At 42.7% G+C, this 21,764-nt stretch overlaps 1 protein-coding gene across 14 annotated transcripts in view; it reads left to right on the top strand.

Annotated features, from left to right (window-relative positions):
* DENND2B (DENN domain containing 2B) overlaps positions 1-21,764 on the top strand; it is a 308,156-nt gene that overhangs the window by 188,842 nt on the left and 97,550 nt on the right. For 13 of the 14 annotated variants that reach the window (XM_073347509.1, XM_073347508.1, XM_073347506.1 and 10 more), the window contains 2 exons: positions 5,722-6,939; positions 16,004-16,140. In XM_073347509.1, coding sequence (XP_073203610.1) covers positions 5,722-6,939; positions 16,004-16,140 — 1,355 coding nt within the window. The remainder of the gene's footprint in view (positions 1-5,721; positions 6,940-16,003; positions 16,141-21,764) is intronic. The other variant, XM_073347519.1, reaches the window with a different exon arrangement.

The following is a 21,764-nucleotide window of genomic DNA, read 5'->3' as shown; positions in this document are numbered from 1 at the left end:
GGCTTTTCTCAATTGCTTGTTAGTGGTTTAAACGCTTCTCAGCTAAGGCAGAAGATTTTCAGATGGAAGAAAATGGCAACTCATAGCAATTTGCTCTGTGAAATACTATTATTTCCAGAACAATGAGCAGAATTCCTGAGCAGGAAAGAAATATTCTCCTAGGATTCTGTTCAAGTGAACCTTTAAGAAATTCAATTTTGATTCCATAGTTTTGAGTTATGCTGTTTATACTTATTATTTTGAGGGAATGTGTAATGATACGTCTTCTAAGACATTGTATATATCATTCTGTATATAGAAAACTTCAATAAAAATATTTTGGCTTGAAACAAAGATTATAATAAAGTTATTTAATTATGTCTTTTTACAGTAATATCTATCTATCCTCCCATGGAAGTGGGTTTTTTGGGGAAGAGCATTTATTCTGTGCAGTTAAATTTTGGGAGTATAATTGTACTGTTCCTTGATTCCGGTGGTCTTAGTAAATCACATAGTTGAGTCCTTGTTAGAATGCCTGAATCCCCATGGGCAGAATTCTGCCTTGTATTCATATTGAGCAGTACTACTAATTTTAAGAGGATGACTTGGAGAGTAAGGTACTGTTCAATCACAGTAAGTGTAGGGAAATCTGCTTGTGGACCCTGCATCCTATGAGATGTGCACTTTAGAAGAGGTTTTTGAATAACAAGACAGTAGCTCAGAGGCTTTGGTCACAGTTTAGTATTAGGATCTCATCTGCAATCTGGGGAAATAAGGAGGCTTTTATCTCACTGGTGGCGTTACAGGGCCAAATCCTAAGATTGTGTAAAACAATAAAGTTCCACTGAAGTCAATGGAGATGTGCTGATTTACATTATCTGAGAGCTGGCCCTACTTTTTTAAATTGCAATTTTAGCTATATACTGATGTGTAAATCAGCCCCCTGGCCAATTCAGGCTATACAATACCTTATGTGCCAAATTCTGCCCTCAGTTACATACATTGGACCTGGTTCTCCACTCACTGCCACCACACCAACTCCACACTTGTGTAACTCATTGATTTCCACAGAGTTATTCCTGATTTACCGTGATGGAAATAAGACTGTGATTGGGCTTTGTGTGTGAAGTATTCTACTACCTGGTTCTCCCTATAGCTTTGTGTTTTCGGTCAGCCATTCTTCAACTCATCTCTGCTTTCCACCTTTGGCCCGCTTTGGGAAAGTCTTGAGAATCTGCCATTCTGTTGTGTGTTCTTCAGCCAAGAAGTGTGTTAACAGTGCCAGGATTGTTTTGTAATATTACAAATGCCTAGCCATATGCATTACAAAAATGACTTTTATTCTAAAGACCTGGTCTTGACCGTTAAAGTTAATAGGAGTTTTGCCATTGAACTCAATGGTGCAAGATGAAGCCTTAACAGCAGATAATTTAAACAATAACTTTGCTATGGAAAGAAAAACCTAGTACTTTTGTTTGTGTATTAATATAGATTTTGGAGAAAAACTTTGCAATGCATGCAGAATCATGCAGTTTCTCCCTGCCGATTCAATAAACCTCTTCACAAAAGTAAAATATAAAACAACTCCAAAGATGTTCCTGAGACTATAAAACTGATCAGGGAACATTCGTAACAGTAACATAGAAATATTATGAATGAAAATAACAGTAGTGTTCAATTCAGAAGAAAATGTTAAAGCAGTGGTTTTCAACCAGTGGTCCGCAGACCCCTGCAGGTCTGCAGATGATGTATAAGGGGTCTGTGAATGGAAACAAAGTTTCAGATCCCAGAAAAGGCATTCCATTTTTCTGATCAATCAAAAGTATGTGCATACCCCCACTTACAGGTCAACACCCGGAAGCCCACAGTTTAGCGCCCTTCTGACACTGCATCAATGATGGGCCAAACATGAGAGACATTTATAGTTGAATTCTGTTCAGTCCGTTTTCAGTCTAAGACAGTGGTAGTCAATTATTTTTTGTCAAGGTCCAAATTTCTTTTCAAGGTATAGTCAAGGTCCTCACTCCAGAGAAAATAATTTAAAAAAATACAATAATGATAAGAAGTAAATAAAAAGATTTCAGGGTCCGTTCCAAAGCATCTGGCGGTTCAGATTTGGCCCGCAGTCCCCCTAATGGTCTAAGACTTTTATGGTAGGGCTCTGCGGACCACAGGTTGAATTTCCAAAGGGGTCTGCACCTCCATTCAAAATTTGTTAGGGATCCGCAAATGAAAGAAGGTTGAAAACCACTGCTTTAACATTTAAACGTGTTAGAACGTTTTAAAGCAGTTTTGGGTTATTGCAGTCAGAGGGCAGCACTCCACAAAAGCTCATGACAGCAATAAACCCCCTTCAGTTGCTACCTGTTCTCTTTATTATTTTGTTTTGTTTTTATCCTGTATCTTTTTAATAAATAAAATAAGGATTACAAATGCATTAATGTGAACAAAAAAAACCAACCCTACTGTCCCAATAAACAAATACGTTAGCATATACAAACACTAATATGAAGCACTATATATCAAGGCACTATGATACAGTCAGTGCCAGCCATTTGGAGAACTGTGGACTAGTAATTTGCACACAGGGCTGGGAACCAGGAACTCAAAATTATAATCCTGGCATTCTCTGCTTGCAGCTTTAGGATCTCTGCCTCACTTTTCCCATCTATAAAATGGAGCTAATGTAATTTACCTACTTCAGAAGTGTTCTTATTTATGGGAGTGGAAATGTTAAATGATACACTTTATTGTTTTCATATGGACTATAACAAGTGAAAACCACTGAAATAGGAGGCTTAACTATCTCATAAAAGAACTAAACTATCTCATTAAAGAAAACCCAATGTACTATTAGTAACAACTTCCTAAAATTGACTCACAGAATCTATATGCTGTTTGATTTGAGCATTTTCTCTATTAGACTGTAAACTCTGGCTAGGGTTGCCATTTATTACGTGTTTGTATAGCACCTACCACAAAGGAACTCCAGTTTGGTTGACCTCTAGGCACTTTCACATTACAAATGTTCAATAGTTTTCCTGATTATGAAGATTATTATCTTCTATTTAATGCAGCAAGGGGGAGGCAGGATTACATGAAAATCCTTTCAAAAACAACACAGTGAAGGCAATCATTCAAATATTTTCCATTAAACAGAAAAGTCAAAGACAGGCAAAGGATTATCAGGATAATCTCACTAGCTCCAATATCTAACTGCTAATCTGACCCCAATTACTCTGCACTTTATTCCTGCTATTATGAGTTTAATTTATCATTTGAGTTTGATGCTTTAATTTAACTGAAAAGTCCCCCCTTGATTTGTAACTCAGTGTTCCCACCCTAGAGAAGAAGGATAATCTTGAGGAGGGGAGAAAATCTTAACATGCCCTCTGTGGGTCACAGACTCCAGATGGACATTTTGAATCCCAACTGGGGATCTGGCTAACACACATCTTGAAGCAGCAGCGACACAGACTGTGGATGTTAGGCATAAATGGCTCCATTTGGTCCAGGATGTTCTTGTTACGTTCAGACAAATGGTAGAGTGCCCCTGCAGCAGCGGAAATGCCCTTCTGGAGAACATCATTCCAAATCCCAACAAGATGAGTCAGCATTAGGGATGAAATCAGTAACGTGATTTGGTAGTTTAAAACTGAAGAGGGGGGGAAAAAATCAAGATTCAGAACCACACATGTCCTTCGGAAGCCTGAGAAGACAGATTCAGGAAATGTCTTCAGGACCTACAGTGGTTGAGAGGGCTGCTGGGTAAGGAGGATTATGTGGAACATTCCATTATAAATTCAATTTTGAGACAAGCTTCCAAAAATACTAAACCTGCTACCACATGGTTGCTCCTGATCTTCTGGGATTTCTTGTCTACAAAGGAACATGTTTTTGAAGCTAAACAGAATAGCAGGGAATTTGACTTTCTGTTCTAGGGCTCAGAATTACACATTTATTCCCCGATACTACCATTACTGTCATGAAGACAAAACTCAACTGCACCTAACCAGCAACTGGTGAATGATTTGTCATTGCTCTATGGGGCAAAGCATGCAGTTCCTCTTGGAGGACATATTTATTTTTTTGAAATGCAGAAGAAGCAAATAAAACTCATCTAGTCAAAGAGGTCTGCAACTTCTGTGCCAAAGAGATGTGATCCCTCACAGGACACTGAAAAAGAGTTAAGTTGCTTTTGGTGATACTTTGTTGTTCTTCTCTGACCTGAGCTTTTATTGTCCTTCTGAGTTTTTGCTTGCAAGGCAGCATTAACTCTGGGAAACTGGGATGAGAACTAACAACTTCTTGTTGTTGTTGTTCTGATTCACTGGAATGTTTCTGAAGGAATAAGACTCTCATGTCTCAAGCTAAGCTCTGTAGTGCTGTACAGTGATTGTTTCAGTACTCTGGATATTCTGACCAGTGTGTAGGACTTGATCAGGATCCACACTGTAAGTATGGGCTGCCCATTAAGGGTGGAGACAACTGAGAAGCAGGGATCTTTCAAACTATTTCTGCACTGGTAATGTCTGAGTTGTATGGCTCACATGGTTCTTTGCATTTATCTAAGTAGATCTTCCATTTGGATTTTACGTATAGAGAGCGGGATAAATTAAAACTGTCCACGTTTTCCTTACAATAGAAAATCAGCTTCAGATGTAAGGAGATATGTTTTTTCCCTTCCCTTTAATTACTCTTTAGAACTGAAAGGGTTTCTAAGACTGACTGTTGAAGGAGTTGTGATTAATTTGGTGCTATATTTTGTGTGCATTTTTTGACAGGAGACTTACAACCCTGTTTTTGACAGGGTTTTGGCTTAATTTTCACATTGCTGCTATATTACTGATTTGTGAGTGTCTTACTGTTCTTTTTTGAAGCTCTTTGTAACAGTTTGCAAAAGTTTGATAAAATATAACTGGATAGTAACAATGGTGCATTCTGCAAACCAAGGCAAAAATGTGTCTTTAAAGGTCCTGATAATTTAGAAAAGGAATTGCTGAGAGCTTTTTGGATATTTTATACTTTTTAGAATTAACCTTTTTTTTTTCTTTTTCCAGACAGTAATACTTTTTTTGATAAGGAATTATTTGTTCTTCCTTATAAAGATCACTAAATTTCATCTGTTGGCTTCTATCAGTCCAAAGACAAAACAGGTCTTTCCTTTGCCATTTTAATTCGATTTTGTATATAAATTTGTACTTGCTAAAAAATATTGTAATGTTATTATACTGTGGATGTCATGAGATAAAAACCTCCATATTTTTAATTGATTGGCTTACTGTTTCCAAGATCTAAGCTATTTTCCTTATGTAAGCTTCCCTGATTCTTGCTTCAGTGGGAGTCTTCTTCGATGTAGTATTGTCTTCCTGCCAAGAGGCCTCAATCTCTCAGAGGCCAATGGATCTATGTTTGTTTATAGCAGCTGAGGATCTGCCCCATTTTCTCTGTGGTAGATGCTTTCAAGGCAATGGCTTGATATGAGGCTGACAGCTATACTCAGATGGAGCAAGCCTCAGTAAATCCTGGGCAAAAGGGAGGAAAGTTGGTTTTGGAAATGCCAGTTCTTTGCAAATTGCTACTCCCTGTAATTTTGTAGTTGGACAGCATTTAGTTGCCCTCGGAGAATGGTATTTGCTGTTGTGTGATTTGCATACGTAGTCCTGTTTACTTGTAGATAAGAGATTAGCTATTAACTTTAGTTTTCAAGGGAGCTGATTTTTATTTTCTTTTTGTTTCCAGGTGTCAGTCAGTCTCTCCGCCTCCTCTTTTGTCCCCACCCAGAAGCCCAGCCCATCCGCTCAGTGACAGTGAGGAGTCCTGCCGGTCCACGAGGTTCACCAAAGTTTCCAATTCCAGGCTGCTCCTCAAGGACTGGAGCAGCCGGGGGTCTGCGCTGAGAGGCACCTCCGGGCTCCACTCAGACACGGACTCTCCAAACCACTCTCTCAAAGCTGTGAGCGTTGGCTCCTTGGATAAAAGGCTATCTGTTCGCAAGGCTGAGGACCAAAAAGAGACCCCCAAGGAGACTCAGGATGGGGATGGAATAGGGAGCCGTCAGCTCACCCGGAGCACTCTCACCTTGGGAACTGCAGCCAATTTACGGAACATCTCTCTCAGCAGGGCAAGCATCCACTCCCAGGCACTGGACATCAGGCAGAAGATTACAGAATGGGAGTGCCGCAAGCAGCTTTCTCCCAGGATGAGCACACGTATGGACAAGAGGGACCTCGGGGACAGATCTGGCAGTGAGGGCTGCCCTAGCATATTGCCCTCTCCTTGCAGTGAGAAGACTTTTGATTTTAAAGGATTCCGGAGAATGAGCAGAACATTTTCCGAGTGCTCCTACCCAGAAACAGAGGAGGAGGAGCTCCCGGACAGAGATTCCTGCCATAGGCTGGAAAAGAGACCAAGCAGGAGCGAGGCTCCTTCCAATGCTTTCTTCAAAGGGCATGCCAGAAAAGAGACTTCCGCAGTGCTAAACAGAATACAGAAGATTGAACAGGCATTAAAAGAACAGCCTGGCAGGGGTCTCCCTCAGTTGCCAAGTAGCTGCTATAGTGTTGACAGAGGGAGGAAAAAGTCCATGACGCTGGGTACTGTGGAAGGTTTGAGTGAGAACGTGAGCGATAGCAAAGGAGGGACTGTTAGTATTGGGAGGGATCCAGAAACACCTACTGAGACTGAAAAAAGTAATAAGACGAAACAAGGGGCTACCATAGATTCTGGTAGCCCTAAGCTGCTCCCTGAGAGCCCAGCTAACACAGCAGTGAACCCTGTCCCCAAACCCAAACGCACCTTTGAATATGAAGCTGATAAGAACCACAAAAGTAAACCAAGCAATGGTCTACCTCCTTCTCCGACACCTGCTGCTCCTCCCCCTCTCCCATCCACCCCTGCTCCCCCCGTAACCAGGAGACAGAAGAAAGAGTCACGCTTTCACAGAAAATCCCAAAATAGGTAAAATCTGGGGAAATGTATTGCACGTAATATTAAAATAAATATAGAGTGATTTGTGAATAACAGGATTCTTCTCCCTCCTAATTCAATGCTTTTGGCCCAAGAAAAGCAAGAAGCCTTTGATACTGGCTTGAGCTCTACCATAAAAGTGCACTGACTGGTTGTGAACCTGGTACATTACCTTTTTTTATTACAGTTTTGAAGACCACGGAAATTCTCCTACTAGGAAATCTGGATCCACTAGGCGAGCCTTCATGACTGCTCCATACCTGCTGAAGGTCATCTGTGTCAATCTGGCATAAACGCCTTACTCCAGATCTTTAATGAAGCATAATTTCATTATCTTCTTAGCTCTTGTAATACAACCATTATCATTCTATCAGTGTCCTTGTTGTGTGAGTGTTTTAACCTCAAAGCACATCAAAAGGGGATGCATTTGCATCTGAAGGTTGCAGACACAGTAAACATGCCTGTTAGGTGGGATGTTGTTGTCTGTTTCATTCCATTCTTGGAATTGTCAGTCCTAAATGAGTGGCAATGGATTCGTGAGGGTTTAATTCTGAGAAAACTCTTACAGAGTGGCCTTTATATGTAAATACAAAACTGGTGACCAGTATGGTAATTTTAAACTGTTAATCCTTACAGCTACATTTCCACAGTAGACTCTAAAAAGAAAACGAGTACTTGTGGCACCTTAGAGACTAACACTTAGAGACTAACAAATTTATTTGAGCATAAGCTTTCGTGAGCTACAGCTCACTTGATCGGATGCATTCAGCGGAAAATACAGTGGGGAGATTTATATACACAGAGAATATGAAACAATGGGTGTTACCATACACACTGTAACAAGAGTGATCAGATAAGGTGAGCTATTACCAGCAGGAGCGCGGGGGGGGGGGGGGGGGGGGGAGGGGAGGGAACCTTTTGTAGTGATAATCAAGGTGGGCCATTTCCAGCAGTTGACAAGAATGGCTGAGGAACGGGGCGGGGGAAATAAACATGGGAAAATAGTTTTACTTTGTGTAATGACACATCCACTCCCAGTCTTTATTCAAGCCTAAATTGATTGTATCCAGGTTTCAGAGTAACAGCCGTGTTAGTCTGTATTCGCAAAAAGAAAAGGAGGACTTGTGGCACCTTAGAGACTAACCAATTTATTTGAGCATAAGCTTTTGTGAGCGACAGCTCAATTCATCGGATGCATACTGTGGAAAATACAGAAGATGTTCTTATACATACAAACCATGAAAAAATGGCTTTCTCTCCCCCCACCCCATTCTCCTGCTGATAATAGTTTATCTAAAGTGATCACTCTCCTTACAATGTGTATGATAATCAAGTTGGGCCATTTCCAGCACAAATCTAGGGTTTAACAAGAATGTCTGAGGAATGGGGGTGGGGGGTTGGGGTGTGTGTGTGTGTGTGTGTGTGTGTGTTGGTGGTGTTAGGAAAAAAACAAAGGGAAATAGGTTACCTTGCATGATGACTTAGCCACTCCCAGTCTCTATTCAAGCCTAAGTTAATTTTATCCAATTTGCAAATTAATTCCAATTCAGCAGTCTCTCGCTGGAGTCTGGATTTGAAGTTTTTCTGTTGTAATATCACAGCTTTCATGTCTGTAATCGCGTGACCAGAGAGATTGAAGTGTTCTCCGACTGGTTTATGAATGTTATAATTCTTGACATCTGATTTGTGTCCATTTATTCTTCTACGTAGAGACTGTCCAGTTTGACCAATGTACATGGCAGAGGGGCATTGCTGGCACATGATGGCATATATCACATTGGTAGATGTGCAGGTGAACGAGCCTCTGATAGTGTGGCTGATGTTATTAGGCCCTGTGATGGTGTCCTCTGAATAGATATGTGGGCACAGTTGGCAACGGGCTTTGTTGCAAGGATAGGTTCCTGGGTTCTGTTGTGTGGTATGTGGTTGCTGGTGAGTATTCGCTTCAGGTTGCGGGGCTGTCTGTAGGCAAGGACTGGCCTGTCTCCCAAGATTTGTGAGAGTGTTGGGTCATCCTTCAGGATAGGTTGTAGATCCTTAATAATGCATTGGAAGGGTTTTAGTTTGGGGCTGAAGGTGACGGCTAGTGGCGTTCTGTTATTTTCTTTGTTAGGCCTGTCCTGTAGTAGGTGATGTCTGGAACTCTTCTGGCTCTCTCAATCTGTTTCTTCACTTTCGCAGGTGGGTATTGTAGTATGCTTGATAGAGATCTTGTAGGTGTTTGTCTCTGTCTGAGGGGTTGGAGCAATTGCGGTTGTATCACAGAGCTTGGCTGTAGACAATGGATCGTGTGGTGTGGTCAGGGTGAAAGCTGGAGGCATGTAGGTAGGAATAGCGGTTAGTAGGTTTCCGGTGTAGGGTGGTGTTTATGTGACCATCGCTTATTAGCACCGTAGTGTCCTGGAAGTGGATCTCTTGTGTGGACTGGTCCTGGCTGAGGTTGATGGTGGGACGGAAATTGTAGAAATCATGGTGGAATTCCTCAAGGGCTTCTTTTCCGTGGGTCCAGATGATGAAGATGTCATGAGTGTAGCGCAAGTAGAGTAGGGGCATTAGGGGACGAGAGCTGAGGAAGCATTGTTCTAAGTCAGCCATAAAAATGTTGGCATACTGTGGGGCCATGCGGGTACCCATAGCAGTGCTGCTGATTTGAAGGTATACATTGTCCCCAGATGTGAAATAGGTTTTTTCCCCCCGCTCTCCTGCTGGTAATAGCTCATCTTACCTGATCACTCTCGTTACAGTGTGTATGGTAACACCCGTTGTTTCATATTCTCTGTGTATATAAATCTCCCCACTTATTTTCCACTGAATGCATCCGATGAAGTGAGCTGTAGCTCACAAAAGCTTATGCTCAAATAAATTGGTTAGTCTCTAAGGTGCCACAAGTCCTCCTTTTCTTTTTGCGAATACAGACTAACACGGCTGTTACTCTGAAACCTGGATACAATCAATTTAGGCTTGAATAAAGACTGGGAGTGGATGTGTCATTACACAAAGTAAAACTATTTTCCCATGTTTATTTCCCCCGCCCCGTTCCTCAGCCATTCTTGTCAACTGCTGGAAATGGCCCACCTTGATTATCACTACAAAAGGTTCTCCTCCTCCCCCCCCCCCGCGCTCCTGCTAGTAATAGCTCACCTTACCTGATCACTCTTGTTACAGTGTGTATGGTAATACCCATTGTTTCATGTTCTCTGTGTATATAAATCTCCCCACTGTATTTTCCGCTGAATGCATCCGATGAAGTGAGCTGTAGCTCACAAAAGCTCATGCTCAAATAAATTGGTTAGTCTCTAAGGTGCCACAAGTCCTCCTTTTCTTTTTGCGGATACAGACTAACACGGCTGCTACTCTGAAACAGTAGACTGTGATTTTAAGTGTGTGACTCCCTCTGACTTTTAATGGGAATGACATGGCTCAAAATCTGTTGGCTGCTTGGAAACTGTAGGGGTAAATTGTTCATAACCTTTCGAAGTACTAATTTATGGACACCTTTGGATGCTGTGTGTGTATAATGCGCACATATTCAGTATTTATGAGTTTTACAAGTAACTGTTATGCGCTATTTTGAATGTACCCTATAAATTCAGTATTTGGTACTAGATATTGGCTCAACTTCTTGCAAGCGTATGTCAGCACAACCTGACCTAAAATGCAATGGGGCAGGAGGAAGGGAGGATTGGGCTTTCAGAGCCTGTGTCTGAATTGGATCAAATGACGTTACTACTGCTGTTTTTCATAGAAAGAGAGTGAGGAAATGCGAAAAACCAAACTGTGGTTAATAGTGTGTATCTGTGAACCGTGGCTGAAATCTCAGTGAGCAAAACCAAGCCTATGGGCTAATCAGAGTTCTCCCTGTAGCTGAACGTGAAAGAAAGCTGCACTCATTTTGCATAGTGCAGCACTGTGAATGTTCAGATCACCAGAAGTAATTTTTGTGTGTGCTCATATGTAAGTAATGACATGTGTTTGAAAACTCAGGCAAGTGATATAGTGAGGAATGTGTACAGTGGCTAGAGCAGGGAATTGGGAATTCACTGTGTGATCTGTCATTTATTATAATAATATGTAGCTCTTATATAGCACTTTTCATCAGTAGATCTCAAAGTGCTTTACAAAGGAGGCCAGTATCACAATCCTCATTGTATACATGCTCAGTGTTGACAAATAGTCTGGGTGATGGAGAATATGCATACACCATCACCTATGCACACAGTTTTTGAGTTCAGTCACCTGTGGTGATTAGATTAGATAGTGAACTCACAGGGGCAAGGATATGTCTTTTTCAGCACGTAGCACAATGGGGCCTTAGGCCTGAATGTGTTAGCATTAAACTAATAATGATGATCATTAGGGTGTAAAATGTAGAGTTGAGAGGACTACCATAACTACTTGATTTAGTTGGGGTTGGTCCTGCTTTCAGCAGGGGGTTCGACTAGATGACCTCCTGAGGTCTCTTCCAACCCTAATTTTCTATGATTCTACTTGATGCCTTGCACAAATCAGGTCAACTTCTGCAGTCCAATTCCCCAGCTTTACACCAGTGTTGCAGCACTGATTTCAGTAGAGTTACTGTCAGTTTACACAGGGTAAAAAAAGCAGTGAATTGGGCCCCTAAATTCTGTTCAAATGATTGCAGTCAAATACTGCAGAAGCAAATTCAAAGCCTGGATTGATGTCCATTGTTGATTCTGGCCCTGAACATCTCTGTGACTCTAGTTTCTAGCTTTAAAATAATTAAAAGTGTTTTGTGATCTTCTGATGCAAATCATTTAAGAAGTGCCATGTTTTTATTATTATTATTAATAAAATTGGCATCTCTGAGCTTCCACCTTACTGAAGATAGATGTAATATCTGTGCTGCTTTACACTTGGATATTGTGAGAACTTGAACATTTCGTTTAAACTATTACTTCTCTTTGAGTGTTAATGTAACATAAAACAGAATTGAAAAGTGGCTTACAATCTTCTATCCTTGGTTGCCAGGGGGGCAGATTCAGGCGGTATCCTTGGGATCAGGGCCCCATAGTGCAGGGGAACAGGAAAGCAGCAGTGAATGACAGCGCTGGGAGATATCTGACTTGGCTGGCCCCTGAGGAAAGAAAATGGAAAAAAGGACCAATCTCTTAAGGATGCACTGTGTAACTAGGCTTCCTGGGACATCTACGAGAGATGGAGTCATCTTTTGTGAAAGGCAGGGGGAACAATGGAGGAAAAGTTTGGGAGGTGTCTGGGGGAACTTGTTAGTAGGAAGGTTTTTCCTGAGCAGGAGGAAGGAGCAATTTGTCCGCATGTTTTTTAGAGAACCCCAAAGGTCTGGTGGGTCAGCATTTGTTTAGTCGTAATTTATCCCCTGCGGAAACAGATATTGTCCTAAATATTGTCACTTCTCAGAAAGATGGCTGCCGTTATCAGAAAGGTCAAAGAAGCCAATAATAATGATAAAGTCAGCTTTCAAAGACAGCACAATGTTTTTCAGCAGATGGTTTCTATTTCTAGGATTTTTTTCAGTTTCATGAGTGCATGAGTTCCCTTGACCCATGGGTCCAGAAATGACTTGTTTGAGCCTATGCAGTGCCTTGATTTGTGATATTGCATTGAAGTCAATGAGTGTTAAATGCCTAGACTGCTTAGGCACCTCGATTCAAAAATGCCTATCTGCCTCATTAGGTCCCTAAATAGTTTTGAAAACTGGCCCTAAGCCTCTGTGTTGCTTACCGATGGTTTACATTAGAAATAGGCCTGAACCAAAATCTCACAGCCAAGCATACCCTAAGTTTTGGAGTGAGTTCAGATTTGGATCTGAAACTCAGGGTTGGCTCCTATCAGCATCCTGTATCAGTACCATGGATCTGAACATCCTCAGTCTTTGAGAAGGGACAATTGCAGAACATAGGCCCCTGTTAATCATAATGGGCCAGCAATCCATGAGGCTAAGCCCAGAGGAATGGGCAGTGTATAGCTGCCACTTCAGGGAGCTATTGTGTATCTCAGAGAACAAGACTGTGCATCTACCACTCCTCACCACTGGCCCCTGATGAACAAGTTAGAGAGGGAAAAGCAGTGGGCGGAGCCTAGGTTCCACCTGACAAACACTCCAGACAGCAGCACGGACCCGCGTGAATGAAAACATAAGAGACACTAATAGGAAGGCTTCAGTAAATTACCTTCCCCTGGGGTAGCACGGCTGCCGGGCTACCAACTGCCAGCCCTGTCGCACGTTCCCACAGTCCAGGTGGACGATTTATGCAACCAGCTATACTGCAGGGATGGCCCTGAAATTGTGCCTCCTAACTATTGTGATGCCAGGGTGGAAAGAAGGGGAGGGGCCCAATAGTGGGGCCAGTTTCCCTCAGCAGCCAGAGATCTCCACCCAGCTGCTCCCAGAGGGCTCTGAGTACGCATTCACCTCCAGACACCCCCAAACAGCTTTCAGCACACCCCCCAGATAGCAAACCCACCCCAGACTGCACCTCCAGATATCCTCCACACCCACCCCTCCAACTACCTTCCAGCACCCACCTTTGTAAGCCACAGCAGTCATGTTTTGTGCAGCTCTGTTTCCCATCCTTCCCACTGCCCAGAACAGGGTCTGTGTGAGAAATCCGTGACACTTTTATCCATGAGAAACACTGCACATGGAGCTGTGCAAAACCTTGGCAGCCAGGCGCTGCCCTTTATGCATGGCTGAGTCTAAAAGCTCAAACTAGCTCCCCCCCCCCCCCCCCCGCAGTTAAAACTCAGTAGCAGGGGTGAAAGTAACTCCAGACACTTACCAGTACGGGGCCGGCTCTGGCCTCGGGTGGAAGGGGCCGGGCTGGGGGTCAGCATCCCCCAGCCAGCCCTTCCAGGCCGCCTGGCCCGCACTGCCTGGGGCTCCAGTAGCAGCAGCGGCGTCCGGAGCCCCAGGCCCTTTAAATCGCCTACCCCAGGGCAGCTGCTCCCTTTGCCCCCACACCCATCGGCAGCCATGGGGGGGCAAAAGGGGCAGGGACGTTAAAGTGCTGCCGCAGCAAAGGACCGTCCTGCTTTAACATCCCTGCCCCTTTTGCTTCCCCTGTCGGCAGCCCTGCCGGTATGGACCCTACCAGCAGAGCTGCTGACGGGGGAGGCAAAAGGAGCAGGGACATTAACGCACTGCTGGGGCAGCGCTTTAATGTGGCCTGCGTAGGGGCCGATGCGGGTTCTTACTGGTATGCCATACCGGCCCGTACCGACTCATTTTCACCCCTGCTCAGTAACCGTGTAAAACCAACATGGTGCCTCAGCTAAAATGGTAGCTGATAACTATTAATGGCCATGATTTTTTCCAAAATAGAAACCTACATTTATATAGTCAGACATCCATATCTAGGCACCTGATTTTCACAAGTGTCCAGCAGCTTGGATTTTTTTCTTGGGTAGTGTGTATGCCCCCTTGTCCCCTCTGTGCTTCTGATGGGATTATGGGTATTGAAAACTAAATTAAGAGAGTAAACTGTTACTATGAGTTCCCAGGTCTCCTAATGCAGTGGCTCTCAACCTTTCCAGACTACTATACCTCTTTCAGGAGTCTGATTTGTTTTGTGTGCCCCCAAGTTTCACCTCACTTAAAAACTATTGGCTTACAAAATCGGACATAAAAATTCAAGAGTGTCACAGCACACTATTACTGAAAAATTGCTTAGTCTCTTATTTTTACCATATGATTACGAAATAAATCAATTGGAATATAAATATTGTACTTATATTTCAGCGTACAGAGTAGTATAAACAAATAGTACGAAATTTTAGTTTGTACTGACTTTGCTAGTGCTTTTTATGTATCCTGTTGTAAGACTAGGCAAATATCTAGATGAGTTGATGTCCCCCTGGAAGATCTCTGCATACTCCCAGGAGTACGCTTACCTCTGGTTGAGAACCACTGGCCTAATGCATCTGGGGAAAGCTTAACTTCAAGAGAGCATCTTTCTCCTGGGAAGAAAGGGCAGTGTATTCCAGTGGCTGAAACACAGGAGAAGTTCTAACCCTAGCTCTGCTATTGACTCATTTACAGCCTATTAAGTATTTACATGGGGAACAAATATTTAATAAGGGGCTCTTCAGCCTAGCAGAGAAAGGTAGAACACAATCCAGTGGCTGAAACTTGAAGCTAGACAAATTCAGACTGGAAATAAGGTGGACATTTTTGACAGTGAAGATAATTAACCATTGAAACCGTTTACCAAAGGTCATGGTAGATTCTCCATCACTGGCAATATTTAAATCAAAATTGATGTTTTCCTATGCAGTATGCTCTAGGAATTATTTTGGGGATGTTCTATGGCCTGTTCTATACAGGAGGTCAGACTGGATGATCACAACAGTCCCTTCTGGCCTTGGAATCTCTGATATCTATGAAAGAGCAGTGCCTAAATGTCTTATCTGGACCTTAGTCTCTCTGTGCCTCATTTCCCCATATGTACAATGGGGATAATAGCATTTTCCTACCTCCCAGGGTGGTTGTGAGGATAAAGAGAGCAAAGACTGTGAGGCACCCAGATACTGCAGGAATGGTGGGTATATGTAAGTGGCTTACATAAATAGGACCTGTTCTTTTCATTATGCTGTTTCATAATTCACGTAGGGCTTGATGGTGCTCCAGACTAATCGGCCCTATTCAGGTACATTGGAGAGTCAGAACCCAACTTGTATCTGTGCATGGGCTATACAATCTTTGGTTTGGGTGGAAAGGATGGGGAATGGAAAGAGCCTTCAGTCTACCCAGCAGCACAGCTGAACTGGCTTGTGGGGTACCATAATTTCCTGCTGGTACAGGCCAGCAGCAACATGGAGGAAACAGAGAGAGAATTTTTCCTCTTGGAGGCACAATTCCTTCCCTGCACCATTCCCTGGGCAACACAGCTATGTGCTACTCCCTACTCAGGGCTTGTGGCCACCCCAGCCCTTAAAGTACAGCTCAGACATATTCAGTGATTTTTATCATTACTCAGAGAACAAATGAACAGCTAATTCTTTAGGTCATTATAAAACCTTGATACTAATTACTTCATTGCATTGTTTTAAACTCTAGAAAATCCTTTGAGTTTGAAGATGCTTCAAGCCTGCAGTCTTTGTACCCTCCCTCCCCAACTGAGAACGGTACAGAGAGCCAGCATAAGTTTGGATCCAAGAGCACTTTAGAGGAGAATGCCTATGAAGACATTGTAGGTAAGGACCTGTTACAGCACATGAAATAGCTACTTGATGTTGAGCAATTGTGGTTAGACAATACATTGTTGAACACATGCCCTGAACAAGAACTCTCAGCTGCTGCCAGTAAGGAGAAATGAAATGGGGGCGGAAGGGAGGTAAAGGGGCTGATGCATCAGAGCAAATGCATTATTCACAGTCTGCACGCAGGAGGTCTTGATTCCTTCAAACCTCATTGAATGGTCTTATTGGAAACAGATTGGTCAGCCATCCTTGTGCTTTTCATGGACTAACTCACTGTTTCCTAAGGTCTTGGCTTGAAGCCACAGTGGGTTTAAAATGTGCGGGGGGGAGGGGAAGGAACAATAGATGCAGAGTTTACAGAACTATCAAGCAGCAGGGCTGGTTTCAGAGTAACAGCCGTGTTAGTCTGTATTCGCAAAAAGAAAAGGAGGACTTGTGGCACCTTAGAGACTAACCAATTTATTTGAGCATAAGCTTTCGTGAGCTATATCCGATGAAGTGAGCTGTAGCTCACGAAAGCTTATGCTCAAATAAATTGGTTAGTCTCTAAGGTGCCACAAGCAGCAGGGCTGTTCTTCTTGGAGTTGTGTAGTCAGCCTAAGCTCTGGAGGACTTCTGTGGGGACTGTCCCATAGCAATTGTTCTGTGATCTCCCCTCACTCCTCGTTGACTGGATTTGTTACATAGAATTTCATCTTCCTGTGCTGTCAGGAGTGCAGAACATTGTCTTGATTAAGCCACAGAAATAAAAATAATCTTCCTCAGCCCAAGAAGAAAATGACTGGTCCTTCCTACTTGTATACATTCTTTTAACATATGCCCATCGAAAGGAATGTTGTTATAATAGGCACTAGGAACTCGAACCACAGATTTTCCATATGGGTGAGGAGCGCCTGCATTTTATTTGATTTTTTAGAAGTGTGCCCAGCTGGCATTCCTGCACACTGAAGCATTCTCATGTGTACAAGACCAGTTGACAGTGGCGATGCAAGTCTTCTTCCCACCCCCCACACCAAAGGGGGTGTCTGCCTATCTTATCTAGCTGTGATACTAAAGCACCTGTCGCTATTGCTGTGGTGTCTAGAGGTTGTGGAGAAAAATGGAACTCGATCCTGCAATGGGCTGAGCACATTCAACTCCCATCGAAGCCAGTGGCAGTTGAGGATTCTCAGTACCGAGCAGAACTGTGCCTACGGTGGGATCTTCCCAGAAGGAACAGTCAGTCCTCCTTATTCCTTGGTTTAGCTGTCTGCTTTTATCTTCCTTTGGTTTATGCTTTGCCAAAGAGGTAAGTCTCAAAGTGGTGAACAGAGTTATTCTTCTCCCATCTCTTTTGTGGCAGCACCCATGAGCTGTGGGCCTGTTGTTGAGAAGGCTCTCCCTCTGGCTCCCTTGAGCTTACAGCTGGGCTCCGTTAGTTGAAATGCTGCTGAAGTGGCACATCCTGGCAGGAGATGCTGCCCTTGGACTAGCATGGGTCTATCCCACTAAGGGACTTCGCAGGTTAGTGACAGAGCCTGGCAGTGAAAGCCAGCGTACTTCATCCCTCTCCTAGAGAGACCAGCACTCGAAGTGAGAGAGCATTTGATTTGCCAGCCCATTCAGCCTTTGTTTTGCCAATTAGTTGTGGTTTTCTGTAATGTGTGCGGTCGATCGCTCCTGGTTGGGGTCAGATTACCTTACTAGGGAAACAAAAACCTGTTAAAATATTCCTCACACTCTTTCTTTAATTTTTTTAAAGTGCAGTGGAGAACCTGATAACTAATATGGATGGACAGATACAGCTGGCCTTATGGCTATAACAGTGTCTCTTTGTTCATCCTTCAGGCCAAATTCTGCCTTTCGGAGGACAGCTCCCACGGACTTCAGTGTAAATCTGGCATGCACACAAACGCACACACCTGAAGGCAGAATTTGCCCCTTTGTGTTTTAAAACAGCTCAGCTGTGCTTTCCAGTTCTCTCACTCGAAGAAGATACTCTCAGAACTGCAGGGGTGCTCCTGTCCCATCTGTGCACATAAACCTGCACCAGAGGCTGGATAGGCAGAAGAATACACTTGGCATGAAGAGTTTTCACTAGTAATTGCAGAACTTCTACATAAGCTGACAGACCCCCTGGGTAGCTGACATGGGGAAACCATATTGCACGTTACATTACACATCACTGCTCAGGGACTGTCAACACGCTGCCAGATGTTAGTTAGTAACACTTGTTTTCCCCCTTTCCGTGGTTTTTTTACATTGTAAAATCAAAACAAATGCTCAGCATTGGCAAGAATATGCCTTTTAGCCAAATAGGGTCCAGTATAATAGAATAATAATTTGCTCTTCTACCTTCTGAGAACTATAAACTTGCTCCTGGAAGATTATAACTTGGGTACATTGACAGGGCACTGGGGAGAGTCTGCAGTGTTTCTGATCTGTGGATAAACAGAGAACTTCATTGTTTTCTACTTCTTTCTAACAGTCTCTTTTCCAAAGTGCTACATTCAATACATGCTGTGAGGAAAGAATGCCTAATGAATATAATTCTTTATAGAAGCCAACACATATTAATAGAGTAAAGCCAAAGCAAAGCAGTTTGATCTCAGCCTTTAATGAAAATCTGCTCGTGTAGTCTACTTGATCATTTGTCATCTAACACATTGTATGTCATAATTAATACCTAACTGGTAGTTTTAGGCCCAGATCTTTAAAGAGCACTTTTGTATGTGCCATCATAGATTGTGCTCATGCAAGCCAGCTGCATGCAAGAGTCCATTTTGTAGATTTGGGCTTAAGTCATGGAAAGAAATCACTTTCTGTCACTGCTGACTTGGTTTGCAGATGAATGCTTGACCTAGAGGTGAAAATCTGTCTAGCCCATAACTGATTGCCTGAGACTGATTGCCTGAGTCATCTATTCACCTAAAGCCTTGCTAGTGACTAGCTGACCATGACTGTAGTAATACAGAAAGTTTTGCCAAAATAAATATGAATAATGCTGGTAACTGTACAAAAAGCAGGGAATCTCAGGCATTGCCATGGAGTTGTTTGCTCCTGGGACAAGGCTGCAGAATTTTTCGAGGCCTAAAAAATCTATACTTTTCATCCACCTCAAAGCTGCTTGCTTCTCATTCTGTCTAAACTCTGTCTTGGTGGAGCTGTATTGCCTGCTGCTAGCATTTGTATTGTGAGCCATTGGTAGCAGAAGTCTGTCCTTTCATTGGAAAATGGATGGCAGTTGTGGATGCTTGTTTTCTCTGAGAGAGAATTATCTACAAGAGAGGAGTGTTTCTGAAAAGCTTTTATAGTATATGGGGCAGTGACATGAGCGCTATCTGATACTGAACTCTGTAATCAGAGCTAATATAGGGATCAAACTATTACCTTCAGGCATGCAAGGACCATTCATATTCATTGTTCTTTGGCAATAGTTCCCTATTTGATAAACCTTACATTATCCTAATGTATATTTACACCATACTTTTGTCTTCCTTCCTCCATAGAGTGTTTTTCTTTTTCTTTGTCCAGGTTGGGGAGGGCAGGAAATAAGGGGGTGGTGGATTAATGTTGCTAATTTATTTTGTTTTTAATTTATATTAGTCAAAGAGCTGAACTGATCTTTTACACAATATTTTTAAACTAATTGATAGAACTTTGACGTCCATTAAAGTACCTAAAGTACTAAATTGACGTCCATTAAAGTACCTAAATTGCAAGACAGAAGCTTTGTTTCATTTTGTAACATTTTTGTAATTTTCACAGATTAAATGTGAATTCAAGCAAGAGACGGGAAAACAATGATCCCTGCTGAACTGAGTAGTAAAATATTAGATAAAGAGGGGCACATTCCTGATATTATTCAGAGCTCAACTCAATGTGCATGGAACCATGTGGGCTTCATTTATCTTCCATACTGGAGATTGGTGGAATGTGACAGTCATAGTAAACTTTACATAATTTTGCTTCTTGTGGTTTAGAATGAACCTTTAATCAGACCCAAATTGCTGTGGCTTTATAAATTCAGTTGGGGAAACCTACCATGCTTGGCTTGATATAAATTTAGAAAACTATCACAGCAATATAACAGAGATGTCTGAAAATGTTGCTTCTGCTGTTCTTGTAGACAGCAGTATTTCCTGCTATATGTGTCATATGTTTTCAGTTTTCCAGCCCCTTTCCCAATGATTAGTGAAATCATTTTGAACGTTGTTATCTAATTAAGTCTAATCTCTGGTATTTCTAAAGCACCTCTCACCTTAGTGTCTAACCTTTAGAAGAGAGCAAATGATGTTATTGCCACTGACGGTGAACTAAATGAGCATGAGATGAAGACAATGCACACAACAGTTACTCTCCACAGTCGTAAAATGTTGGTGAAAAATCGATAAAATGGTGATTAAAAGACAATCGAACAAGAAAATGGGCAACGATTCATATTAGAAAATAGATTATTTTGAAAAATCTAATTTTACAAGTACCGTAAGAGTTTATTCATGCCAAGAAACACTTGTTACCTTCTGAACCATCAGAGTGCTAGGGGTTCAGCAGAATAGCTGGAGCTTGTCTCTAACATGAGACTTTATAGAAAAGCCACTATTCAGTGCGGCTGCATGTGCTCAAAGAGTGTGTTGCATCTTAGCATGGAACTGGACATGGTCTCTCTGGCACCTCTGCAGTTGCCCTGTCCAAGAAGGATGCTACTCTTTTTGCTGAGAAATCTGCCTACCCCAACTGCTGACCAAAAAAAAGTTTGCTTGAGAAGGGTGGGGCTGACTTACATTCTTTTTCTCCTTGGAGCTGTATTAATAGTGATCGTGTAATTAGAAGCTCTGTGGTTTCTTGTTTCTCTGCTACTTATGAAACCATGGAGACGTATTAAACACCCAGCCTTTGTATGTGTGTCAGACTGTTCTTCTAACAGGTGTAGTCCTTCACTGGACTTTTGTTTGAAATAGGATTTATTGCAGTCACATGCATTGGTGCAGAGACGCCTTGCTCCCATGATAGACAAGGTTGTCCTTATATCTTGCCAGGTCATACACATTTGTTCATTTACTAAATTTCTGTCTTTAGTGGGTATGGATCTAAACAGGCTACATGTGATGATCGAGTCTAACTGTAAAAATGTAGCAGATAAATTCATCATTACTGTGAGTCTTTCAACTGAGACTAGGTCTAGTTAACCTCAAGTTTTTTGGCTCCATAGTGTTCACTTAAATAGTAGGGAAGAATAACTCCCGTCCACATGAGGAATTTCTAGGTAGAATTCTGTGACCTGTTATACAGGAGAGTCAGACTATATCAGGGGTCAGCAACCTATGGCACGCGTGCCAAACACGGCACACAAGCCAATTTTTAATGGCATGCTGCTGTCTGCCGGACCTGGGCAGACAGCAGCATGCCACTAAAAATCCGGCCCGGCCCGCTCTTTTCCACTCCCCGCCCACCGCTCTCTCCTTGCAGGGCAGGCAAGCTTCACTCTCCCCCCGCCTCTTCCTCCAGCATGCAGAGTTCCTGCCCCTCCTCCTCTCCCTCCCTGCAGCCAATCAGCTGATGGCCCTTGCCAGGGAGCGGGAGAGGTAAAAGTGGAGCCGCAGTGTGCTCTCTGCGCCGGGAACCTTGGGGAAGGGGGT

This window comes from Lepidochelys kempii, chromosome 6 (assembly GCF_965140265.1).
Source record: "Lepidochelys kempii isolate rLepKem1 chromosome 6, rLepKem1.hap2, whole genome shotgun sequence".
Taxonomy (NCBI): Eukaryota; Metazoa; Chordata; order Testudines; family Cheloniidae; genus Lepidochelys; species Lepidochelys kempii.
This window is presented reverse-complemented; position numbering and strand designations above follow the sequence as displayed.